General features: G+C 39.9%; 1 protein-coding gene across 3 annotated transcripts in view; it reads right to left on the bottom strand.

The window, feature by feature from the left end:
• The window catches only part of nsd1a (nuclear receptor binding SET domain protein 1a), a 152,406-nt gene that overhangs the window by 42,781 nt on the left and 88,574 nt on the right, over positions 1–21,051 (bottom strand). For all 3 annotated transcript variants that reach the window (XM_052013553.1, XM_052013554.1, XM_052013555.1), the window contains exons 11-15: positions 18,250–18,362; positions 16,497–16,613; positions 4,655–4,778; positions 1,447–1,647; positions 819–998 (exon numbers count right to left, since the gene is read on the bottom strand). In XM_052013553.1, the coding sequence (XP_051869513.1) occupies positions 819–998; positions 1,447–1,647; positions 4,655–4,778; positions 16,497–16,613; positions 18,250–18,362 (735 nt within the window). The remainder of the gene's footprint in view (positions 1–818; positions 999–1,446; positions 1,648–4,654; positions 4,779–16,496; positions 16,614–18,249; positions 18,363–21,051) is intronic.

Genomic DNA, 21,051 nt, shown 5'->3' on the forward strand with positions numbered 1-21,051 from the left:
ACTTGATCTGTATTTTAAGTAGTAAAAAAATTGAAGTCTAGGGGAAGTGAAATTCACAAAATAACGAATAAACACAGCTGGTAATACAGAAAATAAAAGGCACGATTTAAGATACTAACAGGAAACGCTGAAATTGGCTATAATGCAATAAATGATGGTTGCCATCTTTGACTGAATTAACTGCATCTGCTCACTTTAAACCTGGTTGTTTTCTGTGCAGGGATTTGCATTTGTATTTGCAATTGTAATACACAATGCTTAATGCACTGACATTCATAACGCACAAGATTTTTCTGTGATTTTAATAGTTATCAACCCAGTTATATTGATAACATAAAATCCTGAGGGATCTTGATAGGTTGGATATGGAGAGGATGTTTCCTCTTGTAGAGCATCTAGAAGTGGGGTCACTGTTTAAAATAAAGAGTTGCCCATTTAAGGCAAGCTTGAGGTGAAATTTTTTCTCAGAGTCACAAGTCCTTGGATTTTCTTCCTCAAAGAGTCGTGGAAGCAGAATCTTTGAATATTTTTAAGGCAAAGGTAGATAACAAGCATGGAAGTGATACATTATGACAGGTAGACGGGAATGAGGAACTGAGTTACAATCAGATCAGCAGTAATCTTATTAAATCCTGTGCAGGTTTGAGCAGCCTATTCCTGCTCCCAATTCATATGTTTGTGAAATATCAGATAAGGAATTCTATCAATTTGCACATAAATAATGAAAAGGGTCCAAGAACATTTGGAAAAGTGAACTCAATATGGGTAGAACAGTGAGTATCAAAAGTACAAAACATTTACTTCCAGTTTTACCTTACCTTCAGAGCACACAAAGCACCAGCTGACATTGACGTGTCCATGATGCCTGCAGCCCCTCCTTGCAGTAAAGTGGTTAGTACAGATGATACTGTTTGAAGCCAGGACCACACATCCAGCTGCCAGACAATTATCACTAGCGTGATAAGCAACAGGACACCGTACACAGCGCATCATTCGACCTGATCATACAAAAATACATGAACAGAACTAACCAAATTAGGCAATATTTAATTTTAGCCCATTCAATCTTAATACTGTGTGTTTCACGATAACTTACATGATTTTAATTTGCTCTAACAAATTACAGTATTACATAGTTGGGCATGCATCACTTAATATGTTTAATACAAAAGCAACTTGTATTTATACAGTACTGCTACGATAGCAGAAGATTCCAAGATGCTTTCCAGAAGCATTATCTAACAAAGTGTGATAGAGTATAAAATATTAGGTTACTCAGTTTTAACCAATGATCAAAAGAAATGCAACAGTTCAACCTTCACCAAGAAATGCAACAAAGCAGATCATAGCAGAACCTTTTCACAAGTGTAAAAGATACAATGACTTTAACTATTAATTTCTCTACAAATTTGTTTTATTATGAAGATTATTTTCTCTGTATTGTACCTTTGGTTGCTCTTGGATTGGAAGGGTTGCAGGCATAACAAGATAGACAGACATGGATTGAGCATCTGAATCCTTTGTTCTGCAGTACAGTGGGGGGGTACTTCTTAATGCATTCCATGTGATAAAACTTCCCACAGAGTGGCATAAGACATCGCTTCACATCTTTCTCATTTTCTTTACATACAAAGCAAGTATGAATACCTAACAAAAACAAACACAATTATCACTTTTTGAACTGTTTGGAATATAGGTGAATTTGGAGAGGATCATCCAATATGTCAGGTGGCTTCACTGGTCAAGATAATTCTGTACAACAAGAAAAAATGACAAACTTTTGTCACTGAACATGTTGCTGCTGCTTTCATCATACACATGTTCGATTTTCATTCCTGTCTAAGCTTACAATTTAAACTTCCAATAAACTCCATCTAATGTAAACATTATTGATGTTTTTCTTTAAGGGAACCCTTTCCTTAAATGAAACAATCATAGCCTGGAGAACTTCAGTGCAAGAATCCCAAAGGGCTTTGTGCTTAGCAGAGACCACAGCTTCTAAGAAAAAACACACTTGATATTTATGTAGCCTAGTAATAAAGCCTTAGTCATATAATGACCAGTTAAAATAACAAGCAAGTAACTTAGTTCTATGAGTACAATTATGCAATGTTACAATTCTGCTAACTATTTTTCTTTGCCCTATGGCCCCTATTTAACCAGAACTGAATGTCTGAAAATTCAATTTCCCATTGTTATGCAACTGAAAAATTGATCTTTCATGAGCATAATGCCATTTTGAAGATGGTTTCCCAACAAAAGGAAAATTCTACTGGACACTTGATGTCGCAACCTAATGGAGATTCCACGAAGAACACACTGGATGACAATAAGTGAAATACTTATGTCGTTACTTATTCCTCTCACATTGACACAACCTCCCAAAATCACGCATAACCAAATGCTCACCCACCCCCAACACAAACATCGGTAATCCTCCCACCTCTCATTCCCTGTTCCCATCTAACCTCCAATTCCCTGCTCCCCCTCCAACTCCCACTGCTTCCTTTCTCTTCCCCAGAAAACACAAGAATTACCGATCTTCCATTGTTCTCCCTCTCCCTCCTTAACACAGAGTAATGACTGATTTCTGATTACCCCTCTCCCCCACCACCCCTCACCCTCACCAAATGCAAAGCTTAAAGCAGGCACTCCTACCACCATATCCGGCCAAAGACCCAATTGTGTTGTTGTCTCACTGCATTTACATCACTCTACCACACCTCAACTGGTGCTCTGTAATATCTATACATATATAGAATATAGAACAGTACCGCAAAGAACAGGCCCTTCAGCCCACAATGTTGTGCCGACATAGCTAATCCCTCCTACCTACAGAATACCCAATCCCTCCCTTTACCTCTCATTCATAAGCCCCTCTTAAAAGCCCCCAATGAATTGGCCTCCACCACCCTATCAGGCAACGCATTCCAGGCATCCACCACTCTAAGTAAAAAAACTTACCCCTCATGTCTCTTCTGAACCTAACCCCTTTCACCTTAAATGCATGCCGTCTGGTATTGGATCACTCAATAATGGGAAAAAGATATTGCTTGTCCACCTTATCTCTGCCCCTCATAATTTGATGCATTTCCAACAGATCACCCCTCAGCTTCCGCTGCTGCAGAGAAAAGAGCCCAAGTTTGTCCAGCCTCTGCTGATAGCACATGCCCTCTAATCCAGGCAGCACCTAGTTAACCTTATCTGCACCCTCTCTAAAGTTGTGACATCCTTCCTATAGTGAGGCGACCAAATTGCACACAATAGTCTAAATGTGGCCTAACCAGAGTTCAACAGAGATGCATCATAACTTCTTTGCTCCTATACTCAATACCTCGATTAATGAAAGCAAGCATTCCATAAGCCTTCTTAACCACCCTATCTACCTGTGTAGCCACTTTCAATGGGCCATGGACTTGCACCCCAAGGTCTCTCTGCTCTTCAACACTGTTAGCAGAGAGACCTTGGGGTGCAAGTCTTATTCTTCTAATTCAAACTGCGCATTATACTTCAGTGCCAACGTGCCTTGGTCTAATAATTCTTGTTGTCACAGATACCTCTCTACTCTTCCATGAAGCCAAAGGGAACACCCTTCTTTCCTTGCAATAGTCATCTGCGGATTGACTTAACTCTTTTCAAACATTCCCCTCTTCCTTTTGTTCACATAGTTTTGACTTCAGCTTTGTGCCTTATAATACCATCATAACCCATTTGCTTGATGACTTAACACAGATGCCTTGTCCCTCATTATACTGTATCTATTTGAATGTTATAGTAATATCATTCAAGATAGATTTGAACTACAACAAATTTGCAAATCATTAAGTACCTTTCAAGAGACACCTTGCATTTTTTTTCACAATGACTTCATTTAGTTATCTAGAGTAAATGCAAACTTAACAACTAAATTTTTGTTAACATTCTCCAGTCATCTTCTGAGGTTGGTGGAGAAGATTGGTTGTTCTCTCTGAGGAAGCAGGAGTGTCAGGAAGCATGGAACAATGGAATACTGACAGGACTGGGGGTGGGCAGGGTGGTGGAAGCAGGGCTTGAATATCAGAGGGCCAGAATCATTTGACAGGAGAGAAGGGGGGCAGGCAGAACATTAGGACAACTTAAAGCTTAGCATCCTGACTTCTGGAACAAGATCAAAGGATAAGCTCACTGCTCCATTGGTGGGGATGCATTCAGAATGATCAAAGATAAGTAAATAGTTTACTTGTCAGGCATCCCAATCAGGTGCTGTGATAGTTAAACAAAGGTGTTCCTCAGAAAGACTTGTAAACAACATGATCTAAGTTTCCTTGCGATGCACTGACAGTGTACAACTAACACAGGAATCATCTAACTGTGCAATGGCACATCATTCCAGGTAATCATCTGGTTGGATTTCTGGAGTAAAGCAGAATATATCAGAAATGGTCAATCTATGAATAAAACCGAATTGTAAAATTGAATTTCTAGGTGCTTCTCTACTTTTATCTGACACTTTCATGATTGTGAAGGCCTTCTTTAGGTAAATGCTCAGCCTTTCCAATTGAAGAGCTCAAAACCTTAGGGCGTAAGAGAGAATCTAATTTAACTATATATAAAATCTTCTTTTAAACTTTTATTGCACAAGAAGTGAGTGTTACATTATAAGTCCACATTTTACCTGTAGTACATTCACTGCACATAAACTTTCCTTCGGGCATTTTGGTTAAGCCTAGGCACGATAAGTGGAAGGCACCACAGCACTGTCCCTCACAAAGCAGTAGCTCCCCAGGTTTCTCACAAAGCTTTAAATGGAGGGAGGAAGACAAGTTGTTAAATATATTTCAGCAACACTGGTGGTAAATTCCAATAACTCAAACATAAAAGCCAGCAATTATCTGTAGATGATGTATTAAGTGTCACAGAGTTTGGAAATCAAATCTTAAGAGTCATTAAATATATTTTTAAGTCAATATATTTCCATTTTTGCCTTTTCAGATACAAAGATTGAAGACAAACTATCCAAGCATTTAAAATGTCAAAATATAGGGTGGGAAAGGATGGATGATAGTCTGAATTTTGTTCAAATATATTTTGGATGAAAAGCAACACAATAAAATTTGTTGAGCATGTAGAAGTAAATTGTTGATTATTTATTAGGAGACTGTAAAATAGTTCATGAGGATTTACAAGCTTGCAACATCATGCAAGAGGAATAGCAACAAAACGGAGAATTCTTAATAAATCACCAAGATTCTAAAACACTGGTCTAAGGGAGTGCAAACACAGTTGGATAAAGCCATTTAAAAGAACAGTTTGAGCTTCATAAGAATGGACTTGATCTGAACCATTTACAATTTCAGCAGAATGACAGCAAGGGAGGAATCAAAAGCCAGGTAATTTAATAAAACTGTGATTAGGAGATTGGTTCAATGCAAGATGATACAGAAGAGAAGCAAAGCAAAACTTGATAAGGTTCAAGGAGAATAAGATATGCAAATTTAAGCTGAATGCTGGAGTTTTGTTTTGGGATAAAATTACCCAAAGCAGAATCCCAGATCGGAAGGTCCAAATCTATAACATTCAGAGAAATTTATGGAGAGGGAGACTCTCAAAGGACAGCACGTGAGTGGTGTTGCTAACAGATGTTGGCTGGTGGAGTCAGAGTGCTGAGGAATTGGGAATATAGGAAATGAACTATAAACTATTAGAGGATGACGTTGGAGTTCTACAAATTTGGTGAGAATAGAAGAAATTATGCAATGATAAAAATAGACAGGGCGTCAAAAGAAGATTGACTAATTGGAGTAGCAAAATCCAAGGTACAAATGCAATGAATTCTAAGGTTGCAGGCACTCATGTAATTGTGATCTGTCTGCTTTGCTTTATAAGTAGCAATATCACTTCAGAACTAGAAGATCATGGGTTCAAGTCTCAGAGACTTAAAGAATTGGCTCTTGAGACTTCAGCATACAATCCAGGCTGGTACTTCATTGTAGTACTGAAAGGGTGCTGCATGAGAATGGGGGTAATATAAATAGGTTATTCAGCTCATTGATCCTGTTGTAACACTTAACTAAACCATGGCTGATTTGTACCCGTCATTAATCATATCCTTTTGACAATCTGACCTGATAAAAAGCTATCTATCTCAGTTCTGAAAGTATCAAATGGTCCCATATCCACTGCATTTGAGAAGAAGAATGCCACATTTCCCCTTCTTTGAGTATGAAAGCATGTTTCTTAATCTCACTTCTGGAATAGCTTTAATTTTAAGGTTGCAGGGAAATCAAGATTGCAACTTCTCTGTAGTTATACAAACTAACTTCATTAGTCAAGCCTATAACATTATTGAAGGAGATGTTAAAACCAAGGTCCTTTCAGGAGGTTATAAGGATCCTTCAGGGTCTTGCTGTGTACAAATTAAGCTGATTTTCCTATAATACAATATGATTTTACTTCAAAATACTGTTTAAAAGACTCTAGTCCATCCAGAGCTCGTGAAAGGCACAACATAGTAAAAGCTCAGTTACCCAGCACTTCACTAACAATACTCCAGTGAGCGGCACTTCTGAGCCAGGATGAGGTTAATGCAGATGGAGCTCCTGGCTGACATTAGATTAATTGGCAACCATCATGTCAGCAAATGCCAATTAATAACATCTTTTGTACAAATGTTTCTCTGTAGATGTCTTAATCCATCACAGCAATAAAATCCTGGTGGCACAAAACAAAATTGAAGAAATGAACTGTGAATCCCAGCCACTGAAATAAGCAGATAAAGATATGTGATATACCGAGTCAGAAGAGGTAGAATATGCTCCTGACTCTAATTCCAGAATAGCCAAGTACAATTTTTATGGAATAGAAAACTTTGCTTCAGGTGCATTGTTCTTCTCATAATGGAGAGAAGAAGCTGACTAATGCTCGAGAAGTACAGACTATTTACCATTATGTGCTTCCATTCGCATTTTGCTTTTCTTTCAGATGCTGTTTGCTGCTCCACCTCCTATATTTACTTGACTCAAAATATGGAAACAATCACTGTATATACAATTCACTCATTTGTGAATACTTAGCTACGATTCAGAATTTTGATTTGTAACAGTTACATTTATAGAAAAATATATCTGTGCTAAATACATAAATGATGCAAATTTACTGAATAGGAGTTCTGAGCAAATTTATTGATAATTTGGCAAGAGCGCTCCATCTAGTGATTTAGTATTGGTTTACTATTGTCACTTGTACCGAGATACGGTGAAAAACTTATCTTGCATACCGATCGTACAGGTCAATTCATTACATAATGCAGTTACACTGGGTTAGTACAGAGTGCATTGATGTAGTACAGGTAAAAACAGTAACAGTACAGAGTAAAGTGTCACAACTACAGAGAAAGTGCAGTGCAATAAGGTGCAAGGTCACAACAAGGTAGATCGTGAGGTCATAGTCCATCTCATCCTATAAGGGAGCCGTTCAATAATCTTATCACAGTGGGGTAGAACCTGTCCTTAAGTCTGGTGTACGTGCCCTCAGGCTCCTGTATCTTCTACCTGATGGAAGAGGAGAGAAAAGAGAATGACCCTGGTGGGTGGGGTCTTTGATTATACTCTCCACTTCACCAAGACAGCGAGAGGTAAAGACAGAGTCCAAGGAGGGGAGGCTGGTGTCCGTGATGCACTGGGCTGTGTCCACAACTCTCTGCAGTTTCTTGCAGTCCTGGGCAGAGCAGATGCCATACCAAGCCGTGATGCATTCAGATAGGATGCTTTCTATGGTGCATCAATAAAAGTTGGTGAGAGTCAAAGGGAACAAACCAAATTTCTTTAGCCTCCTGAGGAAGTAGAGGCGCTGGTGAGCTTTCTTGGCCGTGGTATCTACGTGATTTGACCAGGACAGGCTGTTGGTGATGTTCACTCCCAGGAACTTGAAGCTCTCAACCCTCTCGACCTCAGCACCACTGAGGTAGACAGGTGCATGTACACCGCCCCCTTTCCTGAAGTCGACGACCAGCTCTTTTGTTTTGTTGACACTGAGGGAAAGGTTGTTATCATAACACCATTCCACTAATCTCTCTATCTCCTTCCTGTACTCTGACTCATTGCTGTTTGAGATACAGCCTACAACGCTGGTATTATCTTCAAACGTAGATGGAGTTAGAGAAGAATCTGGCCACACAGTCATGAGTGTATAGGGAGTAGAGGGCTGAGGACGCAGCCTCGTGGGGCACCAGTGCTGAGAATAATCGTGCCAGAGGTATTGCTGCCTATCCTCACTGATTGCCGGTCTGTTGGTTAGAAAGTCAAGGATCCAGTTACAGAGGGAGGTGTTGAGTCCTAGGTCTCGGAGTTTGGTGACAAGTTTGCTTGGGATTATTGTATTGAAGGCAGAGCTGTAGTCAATAAACAATAGTCTAACGTAGGTGTCTTTACTGTCCAGATGCTCTAGAGCTGAGTGTAGGGCCAGGGCGATGGTGTTCGCTGTAGACCTGTCTTGACGATAGGCGAATTGCAGTGCGTCAAGATTGTCTGGGAGGCTGGAGTTGATGCGTGCCATGACCAGCCTCTCAAAGCACTTCATGATGGTGGATGTCAAATGGTGGATTTCTGTGAAGGCGACAGGTTTATAATGGATATATATCCCTCACAGTCTTGTAATGATAAAGTTAATGGAGGAAGATGTCATGATCAATACAAAATGCAAGACTGAAATCAATAGATACTGCGTCAGAACCGAAGAACCACCACTTATAGTTAGTGCTATCAAAATAATACCACTTCCTTTGATTCAAAAGAGATCTAGGCCCAGGTTTTGCTGGCAGATCCACAATGAATTGCTGTCATTTAGCCACATAAATCCTAGCATGTTTGGGACTTAAGTGCATGCACATCTGAATGTGGAAATTGAGAATCTGCTGAAAAGTCCATCACTATGCTTTGTTGCTGAGGTTCTCCAGCATTTAAACTGAGGGAATCTGTTGGTGTTCCAAGAGTGAAGAGTAGGCAGTAGATCTCAATCAGCAAAAATCTAAGCTGTTGTGATCTTCATGGTGAAAACTTAAGCTTTTTGAATACATACTGCAGTCAGGTGCAAGTTCAATGGGACCTTTGGTGCCCAGCAGCAGTGATGCCATCAAGCAGTCTGAGCATCCAGTCACAACTTCCTTTTATATTGCAACTTTAATGTGCAAAAATGTCACCAGGTGCTTTACAGAGCATTTTGAACCAATTTTAAAAAAAGAATTTTCATAGATATGAAAGGAGAAACCAGTGTTTAAATAATGCTTTAAACATTACACAGAACACTAAATAAAAATTGAAACATATGCTTAAAATTTTGAAAATACACTTACTTCTAGAAGTTGCAATATTTATGAAAGTTACAAGACAAGATTGTTTTGCTTTAGGGCCATATAGTTTGCTCAACAGAAATTATGGTTGATAATGCTGATAATTTAAAGAAAATCACACACCTAATGCTACTCAGCATGAGGTTTCCAGGGTACTTCATAGTTGGGTTATTCCATAAATAAATTAAGTTCATGTTAGTTCAAGCAACTTTAGCTTGACTGCTGTGGAGAAGATTGTAAAAGGACAGCCTGATAAGGAATGCTGGTTCTCTGACACCAAATTTGTCATTTCCAGCTTAAACACTACACTACAATTATGTTGTCATAAAGACCGCAAAATCTGGACAGTGGATAGTGCAGTAAGTAGCCCTCTCCTAGTCTTTGTTTTTGTCTTGACCCACTGAGTAGTACAGAATACTTTCTGGACTAGGCATGCCTCATATTATTACCACCCTTCCAACTAGGTTAGAAGTGGCACTACAGCTATCTTCAGTGATCCATGCCTATGGAAAGAGATAAGGGGAAAAGATATATAATGTCATCACGTTTCCCTATTCTAGACTCTAACCAATGCTGCATAAAAAGCAATCTCAAATTTTGGTGTCACAGAGCTCATCCAAAAGCAGATCAAGGATATCTTACAAGGTACTTTTTGGACTTTAGACAATTATATTTATATTACACATTTGCAAGTATAAGATAACTTACCATAGAAATAATTACATTCAGCTTTTTGTGGTTTGTGCTGTACATATTGCATCTAGCTCTTGCACATTGGTCATCGTATATGCAACTTAAAATTCCGTATTCTCCTCGTTTATAGAATGGGTAGTTGTATAGCCATCTGAAGCCTGGCTACCTAACCCAAGAACCCAAGTGTCAAGTTCAAGTTGATTATATATTATGCCGAGACAAAGGCCTGGCTTAGTGCTTTATCCAGGTCAGAATGATTTACTTACGATTACCACATGGGCCTTTGTTCTTGATCCATAGGAACAAAAAAAAGAAACAAGAGTCTGCCATTTGGCTCCTTGTGTCTGCTCCAGTCTTCAAGATGATCATCGTTTTTGCTCCAACACTACTTTCCTGCAGACTGAGCTGCCACAAATCTCTTCAGTAGAGAACTCTGAAGATTCACAACCCTCCGGCTTAATAAATATCTTCTCAACTCTATCCTGAATGGCCAATCCCTTATTTTTGAGACTGGACAATAATGTATATGCAGCACGGAATGCCTTTCTACAAAGTTTCTGGGTCAGGTATGGGAAAAAAATACTTGGGCTCAGAGTGGATTCAGATTGGTCATGGTTGGGATCGGCTAAGAAGGGGTCAGCTGCTTGAGCACTTAAGATCCACAGCCTGTTTTTTCAACTAACATTCATGAACATGTGGTTGTGTTTATTGGGATACTAAATATGCTCACAGCATTGATGCTTCTAGCATGAGCTTTGCAGGAATATATAATGGCAGAGAACTGCAATGAAAACTAGCTAGCACTGAGCAGTGTCACATTAGTGACAGAGGTTCATTGCCCTCATGTGCCCAACAGATTTCTGCAATTTATGGTGGGCAGTTACAAAGCTAAATTCAACTTTATTTCATTTTCTGTCCGGCAACTTTGAAAACATAAAAAGAAATGCATTTTTAGCACTTCGAATCTTTATGAAGGGATCTTTATTGCAAGTTCATTAACATTCGCACTCCCAAAAGGGAACATGACTGGAAGTTAGCTTGGTGGTCCAATTTAGAAAATAACACAGTTTCTGCTTTTTGTAACTCAGACTATCAGGTCTATATTTTTTTAAATATTAAAATCTGCCAGTGAACGCAACCAAGGAGTTTTCTTTTATTTCCTTAAATGAAAAGCAAAAAGCTGCAGATCCTACAAATCCAAAATTGAAACAGGAAATGAGACAGGGGATGGATGCTCAGCAGGTCAGACAACATTAGTACAACATTAGTAGAGAGGGTACAAGATCCTTCACCTGAACTGAAAACTGAGAAAACAAGCATGTTTTAAAGTTGCAGACAGGGGGAAGGGTGGAGAGAACAAAGGGAATGCCCATGATAGGGAGATCAAGGTTGCGTAGGTGACGTAATTACTTTCCATGCTGTCCAAGAGAAGAAAACGAATTTTGTTAATCATTGCTGATCTATCAAGAGGAGTGTAAATCAAGAAAGATTTTGGAGTGGTCATTTTTGGAGTGTCATGGCAGGTGAGCTCAGACCCGTGTCATGCTCCTCCTGCTCAATGTGGGAACTTGGGGATGCTTGCAATGTCCCTGATAACTACGTGTGTAGCAAGCGTGTCCAGCTGCAGCTCCTGATAGACCGCATGATGGTAGTAGACCTGCACATGGATTCACTTTGGAGCATCCGCGATGCTGAGAATAGCACATTTAGTCAGTTGGTCACACCACAGTTTAAAGGCCGAAGGAAAGATACGGAATGGGTGACCAACAGACAGAGCATTAGCAGGAAGGTAGTGCAAGACTCCCCTGCGGTCATCTCCCTCCAAAACATATATACCGCTTTGGATACTGTTGGGGGAGATGGCTCATCAGGGGGAAGGCAGCAGTAGCCAGGATCATGGCACTGTGAGTGGCTCTGCTGTACAGGAGGGCAGGAAAAAGAGTGGCAGAGCTACAGTGGTAGGGGATTCCTTGGTAAGAGGAATATACAGGAGTTTCTGTGGCTGCAAACGGGACTCCCGGTTGGTGTGTTGCCTCCCAGGTGCAAGGATCAGGGATGTCTCAGAGCGGCTGCAGGGCATTCTGGAAGGGGAGGGTGAACAGCCATTTGTCGTGGTGCATGTAGGTGCCGACAACAGAGGAAAAAAGTGGGATGAGGTCTTACAAGCCGAATTTATGGAGCTCAGACATAAATTAAAAAGTAGGACCTCAAAGGTAATAATATCAGGATTACTACCTGTGCCATGTGTTAGTCAGAGTAGGAATAGCAGCATGGTTAGGATGAATATATGGCTTGAGCAGTGGTGCAGGAGGGAGGGTTTCAGATTCTTGGGGCATTGGAATCGGTTCTGTGGAGGTGGGACCAGTACAAATTGGACTGTCTACACCTGGGCAGGACTGGGATCAATGTCCCAGGAGATTCTTTGCTGGTGCTGTTGTGGAGGGTTTAAACTAATATGCCAGGGGGATGGGAATCCATGCAGAAAGACAGAGGGGAGCAAAGCAGAGACCAGAGCAAAAGTTAAAAAAGAGAAAAGTAAGACTGGAGTACAGAAAAGTCAAATGCAAAGGACACAAAGGTTACCAAATGCTAAAAGGACAATGAGTGCAAGGGCACTTTATCTGAATGCCTGTAGTATTCGAAACAAGGTCAGTGAACTTGTGGCACAAATCAGTACAAAGCAGTACGATTTAGTGGCCATTACAGAAACGTAGTTGCAGGGTGGAGATGAGTGGGAATTAAATATCCAAGGCTATCAGGTAATACGAAAGGATAGGCAGGAAAGTAAAGAAGGTGGGGTAGCACTCTTAATTAAGAATGAGATCAGGGCGATAGTGAGAGACGATATAAGATCTAGGGAGCAGAATGTTGAGTCTATTTGGGTAGAGATTAGGAATTGTAAAAGGGGGGAAAAGTCACTGGTGGGAGTTGTCTATAGGCCACTGAACAATAGCAGTACAGTGGCACAGGCAATAAACCAAGAAATATTTGATGCATGTAAGAATGGAATGGCAGTTGTCATGGGGGACTTTAACTTCCACTTAGATTGGGTGAATCAAGTTGGTCAAGGCAGTTTTGAGGAGGACTTCATAGAATGCATCCGTGATAGCTTTCTTGAACAGCTCGTTAGTGAACCTACAAGGGAAAATGCTATCTTACATCTGGTCCTGTGCAATGAGGCAGGTAAAATTAACGATCTTGTAGTTAGGGATCCTATTGGAAAGAGTGATCATAGTATGATTGAATTTCTCATACAAATGGAGGGTGCAACAGTTCGATCTAAAACCAGTGAATTATGCCTAAACGAGGTAGACTACAACGGGATGGGTGAAGATTAGCTAGTGTAGATTGGAAAAACAGGCTATGTGGTGGGACAGTTGAGGAACAGTGGAAGACTTCCAAAGAGTTTTTTTTTGGTGCTTAACAAAAGTATATTCCAGTTAAAAGCAAGGGCAGTATGGGTGGGGAGAGCCAGCCTTGGATAACTAAGGAATAAAAGAAGTCATCAAGCTAAAAGCTCATGCATACAAAGTCGCCAAGAGTAGTGGGAAACCGGAAGATTGGGGAAAATTTTAAAAAACAACAAAGAACCACTAGTCAAGCAATAAGGAAAGGGAAGATAGATTATGAAAGTAAGCTAGCACAAAATATAAAAACAGATAGTAAAAGTTTTTATAATTATATAAAGTGGAAAAGGATGGCTAAAGTTAACGTAGGTCCCTTAGAAGATTAGAAGGGGTAATTAATATTGTGTAATGTGGAAATGGCCAAGGGCTTGAATGTCTATTTTCTGTCGGTCTGCACAGTGGAGGACACATCTAACATGCCAAAGAGAGATGTTATGGATGCAATGCGAGGTGAAGACCTCGATACAATCGCTGTCACTAAAGAGGTAGTGATGAGCAAACTAGTGGGCCTAAAGGTAGACAAGTCCCCTTGTCCTGATGGGATGCATCCCAGGGTACTGAAAGAAATGGCAGAAGTTACAGTAGAGGTGTTTGTGATAATTTACCAAAATTCTCTGGACTCTGGGCAGGTCTCAGCAGATTGGAAGACAGCGAATGTCACGCCACTGTTTAAAAAAGGATGTAGGCAAAAGACAGGTAACTATAGGCCAGTTAGCTTAACGTCTGTAGTCAGGAAAATGCTTGAAGCTATCATTAAGGAAGAAGTAGTGAGACATCTGGATAGAAGTGGTTCCATCAGGCAGACACAGCATGGATTCAGGAAGGGCAGGTCCTGTTTGACAAACTTACTGGAGTTTTTTTTGAGGATATAATGAACACAGTGGATAAAGGGGAACAGGTGGATGTTGTCTACCTGGATTTCCAGAAGGCGTTCCATAAAATAAGGATGCATGGAGTTGGGGGCAATGTATTAGCATGGATAGAGGATTGGTTAATCAATAGAAGGCATAAATGGGTGTTTCTCTGGTTGGCAATCAGTGGTGCGCGGGGCGTTGGGCCCGCAACTGTTCACGATATACATTAATGATGTGGAAGAGGGGACCAAGTGTAGCATATTTAAGTTTGCTGACAACACTAAATTGAATGGAAAAGCAAATTGTGCAGAGGATGCGGAGAGTCTACAGAGAGATACAGATAGGAGAAGTGAGTGGGCAAGGGTCTGGCAGATGGAGTACAATGTGGGTAAATGCGAGGTCATCCACTTTGGAAGGAAAAATAGAAGATCAGATTATTATTTAAATTGTGAAAGACTGCAGCATGCTGTAGTGCAGAGGGACTTGGGAGTGTTTGTGCATGTATCGCAAAAGGTTGGGTTGCAGGTGCAACAGGTCATCAAGAAGGAAAATGGAATGTTGGCCTTCAATGCTAGAGGGTTTGAATTTAAGAGGAGGGAGGTTATGCTGCAACTGTGCAGGGTACTCATGAGGTCGCACCTGGAGTACTGCGTGCAGTTCTGGTCTCCTTACTTGAGGAAGGATATACTGGCTTTGGAGGTGGTGCAGAGGAGGTTCACCAGGTTGATTCCAGAGATGAGGGGGTTAGCCTATCAGGAGAGATCAAGTTGCCTGGGACTTGTACTTGCTGGAATTCAGAAGAATGAGAGGGGATCTTATAGAAACATACAAAATTATGAAAAGGATAGATAAGATAGAGGCAGGAAGGTTGTTTCCACTGATAGGTGAGACTAGAACTAGGGATTCAGGAGAATAGATTTAGGATGGAGATGACGAGAAACTACTTTTCCCAGAGAGTAATGAATCTGTGGAATTCTCTGCTCAGGAAAGCAATAAAGGCTACCTCATTGAAATATAATTAAGACACAGTTAGATAGATTTTTGCATAGGGGAATTAACGGTTATGGGGAAAGTATTGGTATTGGTTTATTATTGTCACTTGTACCGAGGTACAGTGAAAAGCTTGTCTTACAAACCGATCGTACAGGTCAATTCATTACACAGTGCAGTTACGTTGAGTCAGTACAGACTGCATTGATGTAGTACAGGTAAAAACAATAACAGTACAGAGTAAAGTACAGAGCCAGATCAGCCATGATCTTATTGAATGGTGGAGCAGTCTTGACAGCCTACTCCTGCTCTTATTTCTTATGTTCTTATGTAAGATGAATGAGGGTAGGAGAAAGAGAGATAAAGAAAAAACAGCTGCTGGCACTATGAGATCCCAAACACAGCATTTGCTGGAAATCTGAAATAATAGAGAATACCCACTCCTTTATTCAGCTTCCTCTGTTTATACTCCTCTGGACAGATCAGCAGTGATTAGCATTCATTTCACTCTCTTAGATGGATCCAAAAGCACTTGAGTCATCCGCATGCATTTATGACCAGCAATTGTGTTATCTGCACGACCTTGGTATTCCCTTTGTTCTTTCCATCCCATGTCACCTCCATGCAACTTAAAACACGTTTGTTTTCTCACTTTTCCAATCCTGGTGATGGGTCATTGACCTGAAACATTAACTGCTGCTGCTGCCACAGATACTGCTGAGCACCCACAGTATTTGATGTTTCTTTTATTTCATATCCTTAACATTAGAAACAAATTTATTATAGTAAAGACAGACTTGTAATTCTGCAGTGCCACAAGCAATGTCAGGACGTCCCAAAGTACGCTATGTTATGTAAAGTAAGAGATGTGACAGCCAAATTCCGCACAGCAAGTTCCTACAAAAAACAATGCCATTCTGCCTTAGCAACTGAAGAACAAATAGTGGCCAGCACACAGGGAATAATGCCCCTGCTCTTCTTGAAAATATTATCATGGGATCTTTTGCCTGAAAGAGCAGACTGAGTCTTGATTTAATGTCTCGTTGGAATGATAGTACACCTAACACAGTGCACTCCTTCAGTAACCGTACAGAGTAAGAGATTTTTGTATCAAGTATCTGAAACAGGATTTAAACCCACAAGCTTCCTAGACAGACACAAGAATGTTAAAAGCGAAATCACAACGGGTATAGTGCACATTAACAACAGAAAATATACACAACATACCTGACAAACATTTTCCTTTTTTGCAGCCCCTCCACCACGTTCCACTTGAGATTTCCTTGATGTTGATAAATATCTATCCAAGTCATTTTCATCAGCAGAGTCTGGCTGATTATCATTCTGTATGTTTGGCATGGAATGACAACCATAAAAATATAAAGAGAAGAATCAAACAATTATTATTCTACCATTTCTAAATGAGAAATAACGACAACATATGCGACAATAACATAATGATAATTTAGTGACATACTAACTTCTCATGATGTTAAGAGGCAATGGATACAGTAGGAAGTGAGTAGAGGGAAAACAAATATCTCCAATATTTTTGTACATTTAAAAGACTCTTCACTTCATCGCGTTACTAACGTATCTGCATTAGTACAATGAACAGGCAATATTGACATATTTTTGGGATGATGCATCACTGAAGAAGAATTTGGAAGTTTAATTTTGCTAAGGATATTGCACAATTCTAGGGCTGGGCATTTGTACACTTCAAATCATAATTCCAAATTTTCTGGGGGATAGTGAATCATCACTGCACAGTAGAAGATGGTGGGAAGAAAGGAAATGGTCATTAGTGCAATTGGAAGGTTAGTGGGTGTGGAGTAAGATTGTGAGGGGATGGGGTATAGAGGGGTTATTGCCTAAAGGATCAAAGGGAAGCATGGAATTTAATCTTACAGGAACCCCAATCCAGCACTGAGCTGTGAAGATCTATTTATTCCAGGATTGCCCAATGATAGATAGAGAAAATTTATCTAATCTCATTATCTACTTTACATTATCAGCTTCAAGAGGGCACTAGTGAGTAATGTTCTCAGAGATTATCCATTCATTTACACACAACTCTTACACATCTATCTTCCCACTCTCTCAATCATCATTGCTGTCTTTTCTTCGTTGTCTCCCTTAGCACCAACACTACGACTACCAAATCTCTTAGCCTTGTAATGTTCTTATGCCAGATTTATTGTTCCTGTATTAGCATTCATGATTCTTTTTATTCTGAACTCCATCATTTCTTTTAGAAAGATCTGTTCATCATCAAGCTTTAGACCAGATCAATGATGGATCTTAACAACTGTAAATATTATCCCAGTAAACTTGGTCCTATTAAATAAACAAGTTTCTTCATATAGTATTCTAACAATCCTATATCAAATTTTCATACAACAAGCGAGCCTACTGCGGATTCTCAAACCCACTCACTTTCCTATTAAACCATTTCCCTCTGATGCTGCTTCTGTTTTGAAATTACTGTTCTGCTATCATTATCATCTGGGGAGGTGATTTTCTTCTGATATCATTTCTTATGCTCAGACATAATTCTACTGTATTATCCATTAATGATTGCTTGAAGTTAACTTCTGCTCCACTCATTCCTTTCTATGTCATAGGTTCCACTGCTGACCTTGCATGTCAAAATTGCAACTATTAAATTACTGTTTTTTTGAGCCCCTTGTACTTCCCTTAAATTATATTGTTCTATATTTTGTTTCTGTCATCGAAAGAAAATATTAATGCTGTTGTCTCCTGGATTCATCACTCTAGAAAGAATGTGAAATGTTAGCCGGTCTCCTTACTCTACGGTAATAACTTCTCTCAAAGCACTTATGCATAGCATTCCAAGTCACCAAGTTCAACAGAAGCCCAATTACATCGCACTTTTGCCTCTTCAATGCTAACAAGTGTTGAAACAGTAACTTTATTACTGCCTAGTATATTCCCATACTCATAGTAAGTAAAATACCTTTTTTTCACTTCCAGATCTGAGTCGAATTTGGTCCTTATTGGAAGATGAAATCTGTGAAAGTTTCTTCTCAGTTTTATAAACTGTTCTTCTGCTTGAGATACTGTTTTCACCTACAATATATAGGCTCGTGTCAGATAAACATTCAAGAGAAATGAAAACATATATAGCTGTCAAATAGTTATGTGGAATCTGAAGCATGAGTTCATTAAAAAGAATGTTCTTTCGGTTTTCTTCTTTGCATTATTTCTCATCTATCTGCTGCATATAATGAATAAAGAGAACATAAATATCTCACAACCAAATCATTAAGGAGAACAGATAAAATCATGGAATTGCATAAAATCAACAAGAAAAAGGCCATTTGGCTACCAATGGTTTATCTAAGAGTTTATAGTTTACACAGAGTAATTACTTCTCCCCATTCTGCCTCATTAAAATCACTGGACACAACACAATGCAATAACCCAGTTGCAGCAGGGAAGATCTGTGCTTTGGAAGTTACCATGCCTTGAGTTAGCCTATTCTGGTAGAGCTAAACACTGGTACCTAACTATCAATGTGGGAAACTGCCCAGGCAAAACTTACTCATAAAGAAGGACAAATTCAATCCAGCCAAATCCTTCATTCGAGGAATCAATCTTTTAAGTCTAAACTGCACTAACTCCAAAGTTAATATATCCATCCTCAGGTATGGAAAACAGAAATGTATGCAGTACAATAAAACGTGGGCTCATAAAGACCCTGCATAATTGTAACAGAACTTACATATTCTCTTTGCAATGAAGGCCTCAATACAATTTGTCTTTCTAAATGCACGTTGTACTTGGAGGTTTACTGCATAGTTTTCCCAAAACAACATACCCACACTTTCCTGTACATAAACATATACAGGGTTCCTCCTTGTTAAATAAAACTTTTTATTTCCTGACGAAGTGCACAATCTCTCATTTTCCCTTACTGTACAATTTACCACTTTCTTGTCAATAACCTTTTGCAGACTGCCCTCCCCACAGTTCACTTTCCATCATAACTTGGATATATTGTATTCCATTTTATCAACTAATTCATCTTTGTAAATTATGAATAGCTGAGAATCCAATGATGACCTCTGTAACTTCTTAATAGTAACAGTCTGCCAACCTAAAAGTGACCTATTAATTTCTACTCCATTTTCTGTCCCTTTATACTTCCCTAACCCATAGGCCCTTACTTAATGTAAGATCTTTTTTTGTAGTACTTCTTCAATGACTTTGGAAAATCCAGATATATTACATCCCCTTTTATCTATGTTGCACCCTCAAACAACTCTATTAAATGCGTCTCTTCATACAGCTATGCTGACTCCATCCAATTATCCCGAGCATCTTAACCCCTGCTACAATCTGGCACAATCTAATGGATGCACAAGAATTTATAGGCAACAAAAAACTCAAACAAGTTTGGGTCACAAATTAGTGTAAAAATAGAGAGCAAAATGACAATGGGAAATGTAGGCCAAGTCTCCTTGTGAAGTTTACTAGAATGGTAGGAACGCACACAGGCATTTATGTCTGGCCTACAAGTCAGGAAAAAGGAGGCTAAGTAAGTCACAAGTAGGGAAAAGACTGTCTTGGCTTTAACAAGAAATTATGAAAATTAATAATCGTCCATGCTTATCTGCCTGCCAAAGTGCTTAAGCAGAAGAAATTATTATAAATGTCCGGGCAAATACTCTAATAGTAAAAGAAAGATCAAAGCGATGATGACGCTACTGTGACATCCAGACAAGAGATTTAAGAAAAATACTTTAGAACATAGAACAGTACAGCACAATACAGGCCCTTTGGCCCACAATGTTGTGCCAACCTTTAAACCTCACCTAAGACTATCTAACCCCTTCCTCCCACGTATCCCTCTATTTTAAATTCCTCCATATGCTTATCTAGTAATCTCTTGAATTTGACCAATGTACCTGCCTCCACCATCACCCCAGGCAGCGCATTCCATGCCCCAATCACTTTCTGGGTAAAAAACCTTCCTTTGATATCTCCCTTGAACTTCCCAACCATTACTTTAAAGCCATGACCTCTGGTATTGAGCATTGGTGCCCTGGGAAAGAGGCGCTGGCTGTCCACTCTATCTATTCCTCTTAATATTTTGTACACCTCTATCATGTCTCCTCTCGTCCTCCTTCTCTCCAAAGAGTAAAGCCCTAGTTCCCTTAGTCTCTCTTCATAATGCATACTCTCTAAACCAGGCAGCATACTGGTAAATCTCCTCTGCACCCTTTCCAACGCTTCCACATCCTTCCTATAATGACGCGACTAGAACTGGACACAGTACTCTAAATGTGGTCTAACCAGAGTTTTATAGAGCTGCATCATTACCTCGCGGCTCTTAAACTCGATCCCTCGGCTTATGAAAGCTAACATCCCATAAGCTTTCTTAACTACCCTATCCACCTGTGTGGCAACTTTCAGGGATCTGTGGATATGGACTCCCAGATCCCTCTGCTCCTCCACTACCCAGAATCCTGCCATTAACTTTGTACTCTATCTTGGAGTTTGTCCTTCCAATGTGTACCACCTCACACTTCTCCAGATTGAACTCCACCTGCCACTTCACAGCCCAGCTCTGCATCCTATCAATGTCCCTCTGCAATCTTCGACAATCCTCCACACTATCCACAACACCACCATCCTTTGTGTAGTCTGCAAACTTGCTAACCCACCCTTCTACCCCCTCATCCAAGTCATTAATAAAAATCACGAAAAGCAGAGGTCCCAGAACTGATCCTTGTGAGACACCGCTAGTCACAGC

This window comes from Pristis pectinata, chromosome 4 (assembly GCF_009764475.1).
Source record: "Pristis pectinata isolate sPriPec2 chromosome 4, sPriPec2.1.pri, whole genome shotgun sequence".
NCBI lineage: Eukaryota > Metazoa > Chordata > Chondrichthyes > Rhinopristiformes > Pristidae > Pristis > Pristis pectinata.